General features: G+C 40.2%; 2 protein-coding genes across 3 annotated transcripts in view; both read left to right on the forward strand.

The window, feature by feature from the left end:
- Positions 1-4459, forward strand: part of LOC113024694 (uncharacterized) — a 22757-nt gene extending 18298 nt beyond the window's left edge. Inside the window, exon 15 of the mRNA XM_026171967.2 lies at positions 300-4459. The gene's annotated coding sequence lies outside the window, so the exon portion shown is untranslated. The remainder of the gene's footprint in view (positions 1-299) is intronic.
- Positions 3777-12793, forward strand: LOC145429236 (uncharacterized). 2 transcript variants are annotated; one of them, XM_080302499.1, is made up of 9 exons: positions 3777-3918; positions 7876-8211; positions 8328-8543; positions 8665-8997; positions 9114-9338; positions 10534-10713; positions 11131-11218; positions 11364-11421; positions 11625-12793. In XM_080302499.1, coding segments are annotated over exons 1-9 (1524 nt in total). In that variant the 5' UTR covers positions 3777-3917; the 3' UTR covers positions 11712-12793. The 2 variants fall into 2 exon arrangements, with proteins under 2 accessions (XP_080158625.1, XP_080158626.1); XM_080302500.1 differs by lacking the exon at positions 9114-9338.
- The last annotated feature ends 297 nt before the right edge of the window (positions 12794-13090 follow it).

Genomic DNA, 13090 nt, shown 5'->3' on the forward strand with positions numbered 1-13090 from the left:
AAGAAACCCGTTCAAGATGATTTGAGCTTTCTGACATGGTGTGTTATTCTGCTGGTGTCATGGTCTGGGTGAGTGCTGGCGTAATTGTCTGTTTTGCTGCCTCCACCTCTGGGTGGAGTCACCGTGCTCTGGCACGCCTCCTCACCTGTGAGCAATTTTGCTGCCAGCATTTAAGACCACTGCTCACCCCTACTCGCCGCCAAGTGTTCAGCTAACCATAGTTACTGATGGTCACCACAGTCTTAGTCTAAAGAGGTGTTTTTCACAGAAAGCCACTGATGCTATGTTTATCTCTGTAGACTTCCAGCCGACTGCTGCGCTCAATCCCGAACAATACTCACCCTCATCCTGTTGCTGGTTTAATCGTGGCTGTTCAGTTTCTCGCATCTGCAGTTTATTCTACTCACCTGGCTGCTCTCCAGTCGTCGTCACAGCGCCCTACGGATTACCCGCTCTGGAATCTGGCTGCTCATTCGGACCTTTTGACCTCTCCCCTTTCGTCAGCTGTAAGACTGAGATGACTCAACTTTGATTCTCCTCTTCTGGACTTCAGGGCTTTGTCATTAAATCTCCTCTTTTCTTTGCAGTGTTCGGAGACTCCCAGTTGCATTTCCCGATGCCCTTCCCACTAGCCTTGAACCTAAGTCTACTAAATGAATTAACGTTCCTCATGTTTAACATGTTTGTGCTTAGTTCTAGTCATAGTTTGTCGTTTATGTCATAGATCTAGAACAGCGGTCCCCAACCCCCGGGCCTCGGACCGGTACCGGTCCGTGAGTCGTTTGGTACAGGGCCGCGAGAGTTGAGGCTCAGGTGTGAAATGTATAGTTTTCAGGGTTTTTATTGGTTTTCAGCCTTATTTTGTTATCATTTTTATCATTAACTTGGTTTTCCTGGGTCTTTTCACGTGTGTTATGAATAAATTTTCTTTTTTTCGGTACTGGTACTAGTTCGAAAGGAGCCAGCTGAGGTGGTTCGGGCATCTGACAAGGATGCCCCCTGGGCGCCTCCTGGGTGAGGTGTTCCAGGCATGTCCCACCGGGAGGAGGCCCCGGGGCAGACCCAGGACACGCTGGAGAGATTATATCTCTCGGCTGGCCTGGGAACGCCTTGGTGTTCCCCCGGATAAGCTGGATGAGGTGGCTGGGGAGAGGGAGGTCTGGGCCTCTTTGCTTAGGCTGCTGCCCCCGCGACCCGGCCTCGGATAAAGCGGATGAAGATGGATGGATGGATGGATGGTACTAGTTTTATTTTGTTGTATTTATCTGCGACACCTTAAAGGCCGGTCCGTGAAAATATTGTCGGGCATAAACCGGTCCGTGGCGCAAAAAAGGTTGGAGACCGCTGATCTAGAAAACCTTAATTCATAGGTTATAGTCCTCATTTCTGGTTATCCCTACCAGTTCTTAGTTTATAGTTCATATTCTTGATCTCTTGGCTATAAAGTCTTAAAAGTAAACCATGTTATCTTGTGCTTCCATGTGAGTTTTGCTCTGAGTCAGTCTGTTTGGTGCGGCCTCGGCTGTGACAGCTGGAAGCAGTCATCAGAAAATAGTCATACAGGGATGAACGTGGTCAACAACAATTTTCATGCAACACTGCTCAAATGGCACTAAGTTACCCATAGTGTTATCGGAAAATATCCCCCAAACTACTACACCACCAGCCTGAGCTGCCAATACACATCAGCATGGATCCATGATGCTTTCATGCTGTTTACACCAAATTCTGAACCTTCCACCTGAATGTTACACCAGAATTTGACTCATCAGATCAGACGATGTTTCTCCAATCTTCTGTCCAGTTGTGAGCCATTTAATTTTTAGCCTGTACATGTGTATGAGAACCTTGTTAGTTCAGACTGTAGTTTACTTTGTGTGCATAAAATAAAATGATGGCACATTATCAAGACGCTGAAGAGTTTCACTTCAACATTTCGTCTGTTGTTTCACACTTCAGTGAACACAGTGAGGAAAACAGCCACACCTTTCTAATCATTAATATTCAGGTTTTACCCTTAAAATGCCTGAAAATTTCAGCGAGGTGTCACAAATTTGTTGTCATTTGGTGCCAAGTCTTGGCACTGTTGGCTCCTCAGTCATTATCAGTGTATGACACATTTAGTGTCACGTGTTGTTGGATTTGTGCCTTCATTAGACACATCAAATCTCATTTTAAATGGGGAGAAGTGCTCTTTTTGGTGATCAGTACTTCTGCAGTATATCCGTTCCATGCTGCTCTGATGGTTGACTTCTGAACATTACACAATGAAAAAACATGCAAGGTTAATGGTGCCTGTGTCAGCCCAGGACACTCTTGCAAAAGAATGTTTTAATCTCAGCAGTTTCACTTCCTGTTTATTAAAAAAACATTTAAAAAAAGTTCAGAAATCCTTTGTTTGCCCTGCTCCACTGTGACTTCCCAGACCGTTATTGACATCAAGCGGGGAGGCATTAGAGTTGGGTACTTAAAATATTCAAGAACTTTCCACTTTCCAGAATTTAACAGTGTGTCCATTCTGTTTGAATCTGATTTCAGTTTGTGATGTGTATTTTGTTGCAGTTGTAAAGGTCTAAATGACTAATCAGACACTTACTCTTCAGCATGATGTGGAGATGGGGAGGAGACAGGAAGTGACATGAAAGGCAAAAAGATAGAAGAGCACTAAGAATTAAAGCAACGCTCCCCAACCTTTTTTTGCACCACGGACCGGTTTATGTCCGACAATATTTTCACGGACCAGCCTTTAAGGTGTCGCGGATAAATACAACAAAATAAAACCGGTACCAGTACCAAAAAAAGAAGATTTATTCATAACACACGGGAAAAGACCCAGGGAAACCGAGGTAATGGTAAAAACAATAAAAAAAAAAAATGATAAAAAACAAAAATAACCCTGAAAACCATAAATTTCACACCCAAGCATCAACTCTCGCGGCCCGGTACTGGTCTGTGGCCCGGGGGTTGGGGACCGCTGATTTAAAGCATATGGAACAAAGGCTGACTGGCTGACAGATGATGGGTAGGAAAAGGTTTAATGACAGAATTCAGTTTGACAGTATGGGAAAATAGGGTTGATGTAAAGTGTTATGTGAAGCGTGTACGGCGAGCAGAGAATGGACTGTGAAAAAATTCCTGGAAGCATGTAATGTTTTTAGTTTCAGTGTAAAATCATCTGGAAACGCAACATTTCCACTTATTTTTTTGTAATTCAACATGTTTTACGTGTGATATAAAATCTCTGTTGGAGGAGTACATTTTATATGGGCAGCTTTTTAAACTAACTACCTTACTAAACACACCGTAAACTGAGAGTCACATCTCTACAAGAATATCCGCATTTTAATTTGGTGATTTAGAAAATGTCTAAATGTTGTCATACTTCACTCTAATCTGTTAATTAATCTGTTTTACACTGCTGGAAACACGAAACACACCAAGGATTCCTGTAAGGAGAGTAAACTTCAATGTTGCAAATAATTAACTGGAATGAAAATGCTTATTGTTTGCACTAAATCACCAGATTTATCTTGTTTTTTTTCACAATAGTGTTGGATTTTACTGATATATTTTGTATGATTTTTAGAGATTTTTATTTGCTAGCATCTCTGGAGTAGGTGGCACTCACAGGGATCATTTTCTGTGGAAGAAGAGTCATATGATCTGTGAAACGCCCCTTTGGCATTGGTCATGTGAACACACAGGGGAAACCCTCATATAACTTAGCCAGTTGAGAACCAGCTTCATGTGACAGTTTATCCCATTCGCCAATGTTAGGGTAAGTGAATCTAGATGACAGAAACATATCCTGGGTACACTGGACCTCCTTTGCAGTATAGAGCTCAGACAGAAACAACTGACTTCCAACAGAGACACTGATCAGAGGACAAGGAGACAGACTGGGGCTGCTTTCCAAAAGTACTTCCCATCTTATCTCCTATTTCTAACTTCTTTGCCTTTAGTTTAAGAAAAAGTGGGCAAAAGTGTTTTTGGACGTTGCTTATTGTTTAGATTTTCATGTGTGTTTCCATTGTATTTGCCTAGTTGTAGGTGCTGATTGTTTTATCATTGTCTTTCTTTGATCTTGTGTGTCTTGAATATTTTGACCCCAGTGTTTCAAGTTTTTCATTATTTTCATGGATTAGTGGTAACTGATGATACTCTCAGTTTTGTCTTTAGGTTTTAAAGTTAAAAGTCCTGTTTTTCGCATGTGTCTTGTGTAGCCTTTGTATCTGTGTTGTGTTCTCATTAAGTGTTTGCATTTGACATTCAGTTTTACTTCCCCTAGCTGTGTTCACTTCCTCTGAGTTGTGTGAATTTATAACTTCAGTTCTATTTATTGCCACATCATATTGTTGCCCACAGATGTTTCCTGTTGTTATCCCTGGGATGTCTTCTGTTGTCTTGGATTTAGTTTTCATCTGCCTTTTGATAAAAGTTTATTCTTATTTGATTCCTAGATGTGCGTGAGTCTGAGTGATTCTGGATTTGGGTCCTTATTCACCATAACCTTGACATCAGCTTTATTAAAGAGGCAAATCAAAAAATGGTGTTGATCTAAAAGTGGCATGATAAAAGACTATTGTATAATCATTCAATAAAATAGTTTAAATCGTTAGGTATAATATGTTATTATACATGAAGCCCAGAAAATAATGTAATGTACATAGTATGGTGACATTTATATGGCTATATGTGCTTAGGCCAGATGTGTGCACTCTGATACTGATACACGTGCTAATATGAAGGTAATTAGGGGTGAATTTGTTCACCTAGTATTCTATTGTCAAATTTCTTTTCAGAGCCAGATATACATTTTCAAAAACATGTCAAAACCACCCTGTGCACATGTCTGGGCACACTGTATCCTCTTTGGGTATATGTAAAATAGTGTACAGATGCTCAGTGACTGATATTTAGGTTCCTCTTATGTGAAAAATACTGACTGTTTGTACAGAAGTTGGCAGTAATGTACAACTGTTTGTGGGACAAGAGGCAGTAGAAGAGTGTTTCTCTCTCTATCTCTCTCACTTTCTACCTCTTGCATTGTTTGTTGATTTAATGGTTAGGAGGAGGCGCTGGTTTCTCGATTAATTTGGCTGAGATGGGCATCTGGCTACCAGCAGTTGTCTCAATGCACTTAATATTATAGGAAAGAACTGAGAGTGAAGTGTTCTAGTGGAGTGATAGTGGTACTATAAAATATATATATTGGAAAGCTGGGTATACAAGTCTGCAGCAGTCCAGGAGTTGGGTTGACTGTCTTTGATTAAGTTCCACAGAATAATTGTTTCCATCAGAGTGCTTGCTAGGCATATATATGATTGCCCTTTTTTCAATTTTTCAATTTTTTCAATATATATATATAATGTTCTGATATAATCCAGACAATACATGAATTAAAATTTTTAAAGGTAACAATTGTCATCTTCAACAAATTGTCAACATTTAACAAATGTGCAGTTGCATGCAAACAGAAAAACATACATTTTGGCGAATATAGCATCCAGGTTATACAATTTTGTACCTTGGGTTTAAATACAAAAATCAAAAATTTCAGCCAATCAGTTCATATTGTCTGACCTTTCCACTGCATAGGCATAAAAATGGTCAGTCCTGATAAGCAGTGTATTTGACAAAGATGCCAAATGAGGTTTCTCACCTCTGTGAACAGAGACTCTCTACATTTTGGACAGGTGAACATTTTACTTGCATCCTTTAATCTGTGCAATCAGCTCCAGTACTTTGGTTTTCCTTTGGGTGGACAGCGGCAGGTCATAGACAAACTCAAAGAATGTGAAGACGGAGCCAAGTGGTGCTGGATAGGACAAGTTGTACTGCCTGGTTGCCCTCTTTAGATCACCGATGCATATCAGCTGGGGTTGGTGTGTTGTGGATGATGCTTCAGGATCACTGCAAAGCGATGCAATACTTGTTCCAGGCTTGGAGATGGGGGAAGATAAAGATAGTATTCAGTGAGGTGTAGACAAATGCTTTCCTCAGGTAAATACTAGGGGTGCAACGATATTCCTATCGATATTGAACCGTTCGATACAGTGCTTTCGGTTCGGTACGCATATGTATCGAACAATACAACATTTGTAATTTATTTTATCAATTTTCCTTCTGACGATGCTGTCTGTGTTGAGCGCTCAGTGAATCTGTGTTCGACTACTCCGCCTAGGCTGCACTGTCGAGCGCAGATCCACTGAGCGCTCAACACAGACAGCATAGTCAGAAGGAAGAGCGCAGGGCAAGCTAGTGAGACAGAAGTTAAGCTCTCCTTGCAAGATGGACCTCCCCCACCCTCATTCAGATCTGGCGTTTGGAATTATTTTGGTTTTCATGTGACGTATGACCCTGAAGGTAAGCGAGTCATGGACTAAAGTAAAACAGTATGTTGGATGTGCCATGCAATGCTCAATTACATTGGTGTGAACTAGTGTTTTAGCGCAGTTAGCTCGTTAACGTGTTGGCCGTCTAGCCCCATGCACGGGGCGATCGGCGGTAGCTCGTTAACGGAGATTTGCCTGTTGTGGCGTTAAGGTCATTTCAACGAGATTAACCTGAAAGCACTAGTGGGAACACAACGAATATGACTGCACATTTACGCCGACATCATCCTAGTGCAAAGACAAGTGGAAGCAGACAAAAAAAAGCAAGCATGCTACTAACTTTAGCCGAGTCATTTAGACAGCTGTTAGCACATGATTCTCCTTATGCTGCTGAGAATATAGCCCAGAAGAAGCGGATAGTATAGCTTTTATTTTGGAAAGAGCCATTTCTCTGTAATAAACTCTCTTTTCCAAAGATGAGTGATTCCTCAATCAGATACAGGGCTTGCAATATCGCTAGCCCGACGTCCCGGAGCTAGCGATTTTTTCAGTCGGGCTACCAAAATCTATCTCTTCCCTGCCCGTCGGGCTATTGTAGGAAAAATATATGTCAATGCTTTTGCATTCTTTCGGAAATGTAGCTGGGTAATTATGTCATTGGCATCGGTGAGCCACTGTCAATATGTGACATATTGAAGTCGCATTTGAATTTGCGCTTGTTTTTTTGCTTTCACTTTGCAATCGTGCGAACTGTGTATAGAGAGCGACAGTACTGATCTGTGAGTGATGATAATTTGTGCACCAATTCCTCTGACATCGTCTTATTAATCGTTAGCTTACTATGCAAACATGACAAGTGAAATCTCCCGCAGATTAAGGAAAACAAACAATAACTAAACATTTTATTTATTCAGTTAATATAGTTATAATACATTGTTAATCTACAATTTATTTCACTAAACACAGGGCTAGCATCAAATTACTGAGCTGCTAATTTTAGGTCCTGTTGTTAGATTCTGAAAAAAACACACAAAATGTGTTAAACTGTGCAACACATCAAGTGTGTTAAGCGTTTTACACATTTTTTCAATGTTTACACATTTTCTTACACATGTTATGTTAAAATTTACACAAAATGTGTTAATAGTGTAACAACACATTTTTTGTGTCATTTTTTAACACATCCTTTCTAAGAGTGTACATCTCTCTCTATATCTCTATATACATCTATATATCTACATCTATCGGTAGATATAAATAGGTTGTACCTAACTGGACAATTTCTATAATAATTTAATATGTGGAAAGCTGATCTTTAACTATTAATGTTCTGAAGACAGACATTTCAGACATTTGGCTGAGAACAACAGTTGTTAAATATTTTGTAAAACAGAAATGAAGCACAACTTCATTTTTTCTATTGTGATGAAGTGCGCTTGGTCCGAATGTCAGAATCCGAATTTCTCTCTGCATGTAGTTCAACTACAAGTAAAACTGTTTACTGTTGCTGTAATGAGTCTGACTGTGTTCTGTGTTACAGTGGTACCGAGTCAGAATGATTATGCAGTGACTTACACTTCTACTCAGATCTGTGCTGTAAAAGGATCAACAGTGGACATAGGCTGCTCCTTCAAACACCCTTCAAGAGTAAATGTGTTAAAAAGAGTTTGGTTCACTAAAGGGAACAATTATAATCCTGAAGATCTGAAAACAGACCCAGCGTATGCAGGTCGAGTGTCGTACAGTTCTCACTGGAAGAGCTGCACTCTGACAATCAGAGACCTGAGAGAGAGCGACTCAGCTGTGTACAAGTTCAGGTTTGAAACAGACTGGAAAGATTTTACTGGTTTACCTGGAGTCACTCTGACTGTCACAGGTAACATTTTTATTTACACATCAGTCAAACCTTGTTATGAACATAACTGTGTGTGTTTGCGTATGGATAATGGATGTTAAAATGTCTCCTCTGATATTATTTCTTGACATAATCAGCTCTTCGGGTACACGTGGACACATCATATTCCAACTGGGCAACACTGACTTGTCAGAGTAGTTGTCGACTAAATTATCGTCCCTCCTGCATCTGGTACAAAAATGGACACAAGATTTCTAGAAGAAACCAGTACTGGTATTCAGCCAAGCTGAATCCTTCAGATAGCTACTCCTGTGCTGTAACAGGTCATGAAGATTTCTCCTCTCCTTCAGTGTGTGAGTTTATTTCAGTTACATAAAACCATCTCATAGAGTCATTACATACATCTGAATAAAAACAGTCAAACTCACAGTAACTACTTTCTAAATCTGACTTCAATATCATTTTATGTTTCAGGTGTCCAAGATGATTCATGCAACAGAGTGAATTACAGCAACAGAAGAATCTGTGCAGTCAAAGGATCATCGGTGGACATTTCTTGTACTTACAACAGTTATGAAAGTCCAATCCAATCAAAGTCCTGGTTCCGTTCTGGTCGTGGATCTGAGGACCTCACAGAAGACTCCCAGTATGCAGGTCGTGTTGAGGTGACTGAAACAGAGCGAGGACGCTCCACTCTGAGAATCAGAGACCTGACAGAGAGTGATTCAGCCGAGTATCACTTCAAATTCAAAACACAAAGCTTTGAATGGAAGAGTAGTTTACCTGGAACAACTCTGACTGTCACAGGTACTGATGAATACACACAGAATATTTCATTCAGCTCAGTTGTTCAGTTGTGGTAATGGGTGTATTTATTGTTTTGAGTATTTAATGTCTTGTGTCTGCTGTGTTGTCATATTCAGATCTGCAGGTGAAGGTGAGCAGAATAATATCAGTCCATGAGTCTCAGACTGAGGCAGAGCTGAAGTGTGAAAGCAGCTGCAGTCCAGCTGGTCGTCTTTCTTTTGTCTGGTTCAAAAACAATCAGTTTATGGTTGAACAAAGTTCTTATCAAGATCTGTTCAATCCTGGAGACATCATCTCCTGTGCTTTCAAAGGACATGAAGATTATCGCTCAGATCATGTGTGTAAGTTTACTTCACTGTGTTATGTGGTCATCATGAACAATTTTGTGTTTTCAGATCTTCAGCTTTCTTTTTTCACCAAAATGTTGTTTAAGATGTGCAGTGGAATTCAAAATACTATAATGTATTTTAAATTCTTTGAGTGTTTTACTGTACAACCAGTTTAAAGGTGAGTGGAGCCAGGTTCATGAATCTGAGTCAGATACTGAGGTAAAGTCCAAAATAACAGTCTTTGTGCTGAAGAGTGGTTTGATCCTGATCAGAGAACATGAAAGATCAGTTCCTATCATCACCTGTAGACTGCCGTGTGGCGACGGAAGCAAATAATTTAATGAAAGACAGCAGTACCCTGAACAACATGTGTAAGATTTAACAAGAATATCTACTTAAAGACTTACCTTAGAGATGTAATAAGCAGAGATGTGTGAATTGTGAAGAACAGGTGTACATCAGCTGTTTCTGACTGTCTACAAAGGTCTGTCCATGAAAAGAAGCATGAACTTAATATAATGAGGATAACAGATCTGAGCAGTAATTAAAAGCTTGTCAGTCCCCACAACTGAGGGTGTGACGGACTGAAAAGATACTGAGGGAAATGTGTTGACAACAGCTTTAGATAAGAAATAGAAATAATTTGAACAGTAAGGATAAAAGTCTATGTCAGGTTGGCCACCATAGGCGAAACGCGGGACTCAGATGGTTTCCGTTTTTCATTCAATGATACAGCTCATCACTCTTATAAATATCGGCTCTTGACAAGATCATTAAAGGCAGGTGTGTGAAGCCAAGAAGCAGGAACTCTCCTTAAAGTCTGACACTGCACAAAGAATCAACTCCAGGAGTGGAGGGATAAGTAGACATCACAGGTCAGACCAGTGAGGACACAGGGAGCATGATGCTATCTAAAGTGTGCGTGTTAGTCCCCATAGGGAAATAGTTCCTCTGCATTTAACCCATTCACCCAGTGAAGCAGTGGGCAGCCACCAGTGCAGCGCCCGGGGAGCAGTGTGTAGGGACGGTACCTTGCTCAGGGGTACCTCAGGGTAGCCGTTCAGTGGAGTCGAACCCCCAACCTTCCGATCATGAGGCCACCACTCTACCTACTGAGCTACCCCTGCCCCCTATGAAAAATAGACAGTATATTATGATCAAATGTGATCTCTTATTAATCATCTAATCTTAATATTCTCTGTTCTAGATGCTCCAATGCTTCCCTCTGTGTCAGTGAGTCCCTCTGGTGAAATAGTGGAGGGCGGTTCAGTCACCTATAGCAGTGTTGCTAACCCAACAGCTAATTACACCTGGTACAAGGAGGATGAAGACTCAGAAAAAGCATCAGGACACAACTTCACCATCACTGACTTCAGACCTGAACACAGTGGGAGTTTTGTTACTGTGAACTGAGTGTGCAAAGCAGTAATCAAAGCAAAGGGTGGCAATTTTGAGGAATCTATAACATGAACATGTTTTGAGTTATTTCACACTTTTCGTTTACTACATAATTCCATATGTGTTCGTTCATAGTTTTGATTCTTTCAGTGAGAATCTACAATTAAATAGTCATGAAAAGAAAGAAAAAACATTAAATGAGAAGGTGTCTCCAAACTTTTGACTGGTAGTGTATATTCTAACCAGTGCAAAGAAAATATAAAAATGTTTAACTTTCTGCAGTTGTGTTAAGAGAGTAAACTTAGTGACAGCAGTTACTGATGATACCCAATGACAAATAGCATGACCCTATAAATCTAATCTCTCGACTAAGACATATCTCCTTTGTGCTTTTCTCAATTTATAGGAAAATCTGTAATAATATTGAATATCATCAGATTGACTCTGGTGGTCCTGATGCTGATTGCTCTCTTCGTGTTGGGTCTGTGGATGAGGTAACACATTTCTTTTTAAAAAGAAAGAAAAACAGTAACAACAGTGTCATAATTGCTCTTTTATGTCCATCTTAAAACCTTCAGTTTTAAAGTCATGAATTCTTTTTAGTTTAATACCGTTTTCTTTTTGTTGGATTAAATCCAGAAAGAAGACACATGTGGCCTTAGAAACTGGACCAAATGAATCTGTAAATGTCATCAAAGTAAGAGGTTCTACTGATACAACATGTGTTATGATAGATGTATGATAGTTTCTATTGCACTAGAATAGAAAAATAAGTGATCCAAAAATAAATGTAAATAAAATTAGGTAGGATAATGTGAAGTTCTTTAAGTATTACTAAAGTATTTAGTTTTGAATGTTATCAAAAACATACAGAAAGCTCTCTCGCTCTCTCTCCATCAGGTAAACACTCGTGCTGATTATGAGAACGTCTCAGCCTCACAGGGCGTCACTGCAGACGACACTGAAGAGCAGGAGGAGCTGCAGTGAAGTCCAGTCATGTTAGAGACTTGCGTATAAAAGAAACAGACTGAAACTCATGTTGTTTAGATGGTGTTTAATCAGACGTTAGAATGATGACAGAAAGAGAAAAGTTAAGGAGCACGGTCTCTGCCTCTGTGGAGGATGTTTTCATGGACTGTGCTGTTTGGCTGAGGATCAAATGCAGTATTCATAGATGAGGCTAAACTTAAACATCAGCTTTATTTCTGAAACTTCCTGAAAACTTTTTAATTTACATTTTTTGATTTAGTGAAATTATTTAATATCCTGAACTAGTTTTGGTGTGAAGCACTGTAACTCAGCAGTTTCCACACTGCTTGGTGGTAAAATATGAACACGTGTTGATTCCTGCTTTATTTTTTCATTCAGATAAATACTGCTGACGTATACTGCTGGTGTTTTCATTCCTGAGAATAATTATGTAAAGGGATGAGATGACTGAGAAATTGTTTGTGGTCTGTCTTTGGTATTAATGTAAATACATTTTATTATTTGTCAAGTAGCCAAGACAAATGTTTCCATCCTGCATGAGCCTTGATTAGGAAGAGCTAAAGGAACAACAGCTAAAGGACACACAGACCTCCTCCTTCCCCAAGAGCACCTGGCTGCAGCCACTGTGGAGCTCCACAGCAAGCAGAAACACGTGACCTTGACCAAACCCTTCTCCTCTTCCCGGCCACCTCCTTCAGTGTATCCATCTCTCGTTCTGTCCTTACAGTGGGAAATGGCCGAAACACCTGACCCATGAGGCATCCTTGTCAGATGCCTAAAGTACCTAAACTGCCTCCTTTCAAGGTGGAGGAGCAGCGGCTCTACTCGGAGCCTCTCTCGGAGGAATAAATTCATCACTGTATCTCTAAAGGAGAGGCCAGCCACCCGTCAATGAGTACTCTGCTGTTAAATTTAACAGATGCAGCACAGCCCTCAGTTCAGGAGCATCTCACATAGAAATATTACAAATTCTTTTTGACATTTTCTGATTTTCTTATAACATGTGTCTGTGTATTAATGGCAATGATATCATCTCCTCTCTTTTTCTGTCTACAAAAATAAAAAGTTCATAATTCATCTGCATTGCACTCCAAAGTCAACAAAACCTGGCTCATATTATTACTTGAATCTGCCGTACTGTCATGCTGTGCATATCCTACAGTCTACTGTTTACAAATCTACTCACTTCTCTTGCTGAGGAGAATAAACTTGGACCACCACCACCTGCAGGTGTGGAGGATAATGCACCAAGACCTCCTGTGTTGTGTCTCAGCGTGGCACTGCAGATAAGAAATCATTACAGTGAGTATTTAAACCTGCCCAGTGAATCACAGGTATCGCACAAAACTCAGTCATATAGATCTGCAGAACAAAAA

Source organism: Astatotilapia calliptera, chromosome 6, assembly GCF_964374335.1.
Source record: "Astatotilapia calliptera chromosome 6, fAstCal68.1, whole genome shotgun sequence".
Taxonomy (NCBI): Eukaryota; Metazoa; Chordata; class Actinopteri; order Cichliformes; family Cichlidae; genus Astatotilapia; species Astatotilapia calliptera.

Bases quoted from the DNA above. Each gene is read 5' to 3' on its own strand.
- LOC145429236 (XM_080302499.1), top strand. The intron at 8,212-8,327 runs GTAACATTTTTA...TGACATAATCAG, and splicing joins AGTCACTCTGACTGTCACAG to CTCTTCGGGTACACGTGGAC. The intron at 9,339-10,533 runs GTAAGTTTACTT...TCTCTGTTCTAG, and splicing joins TTATCGCTCAGATCATGTGT to ATGCTCCAATGCTTCCCTCT.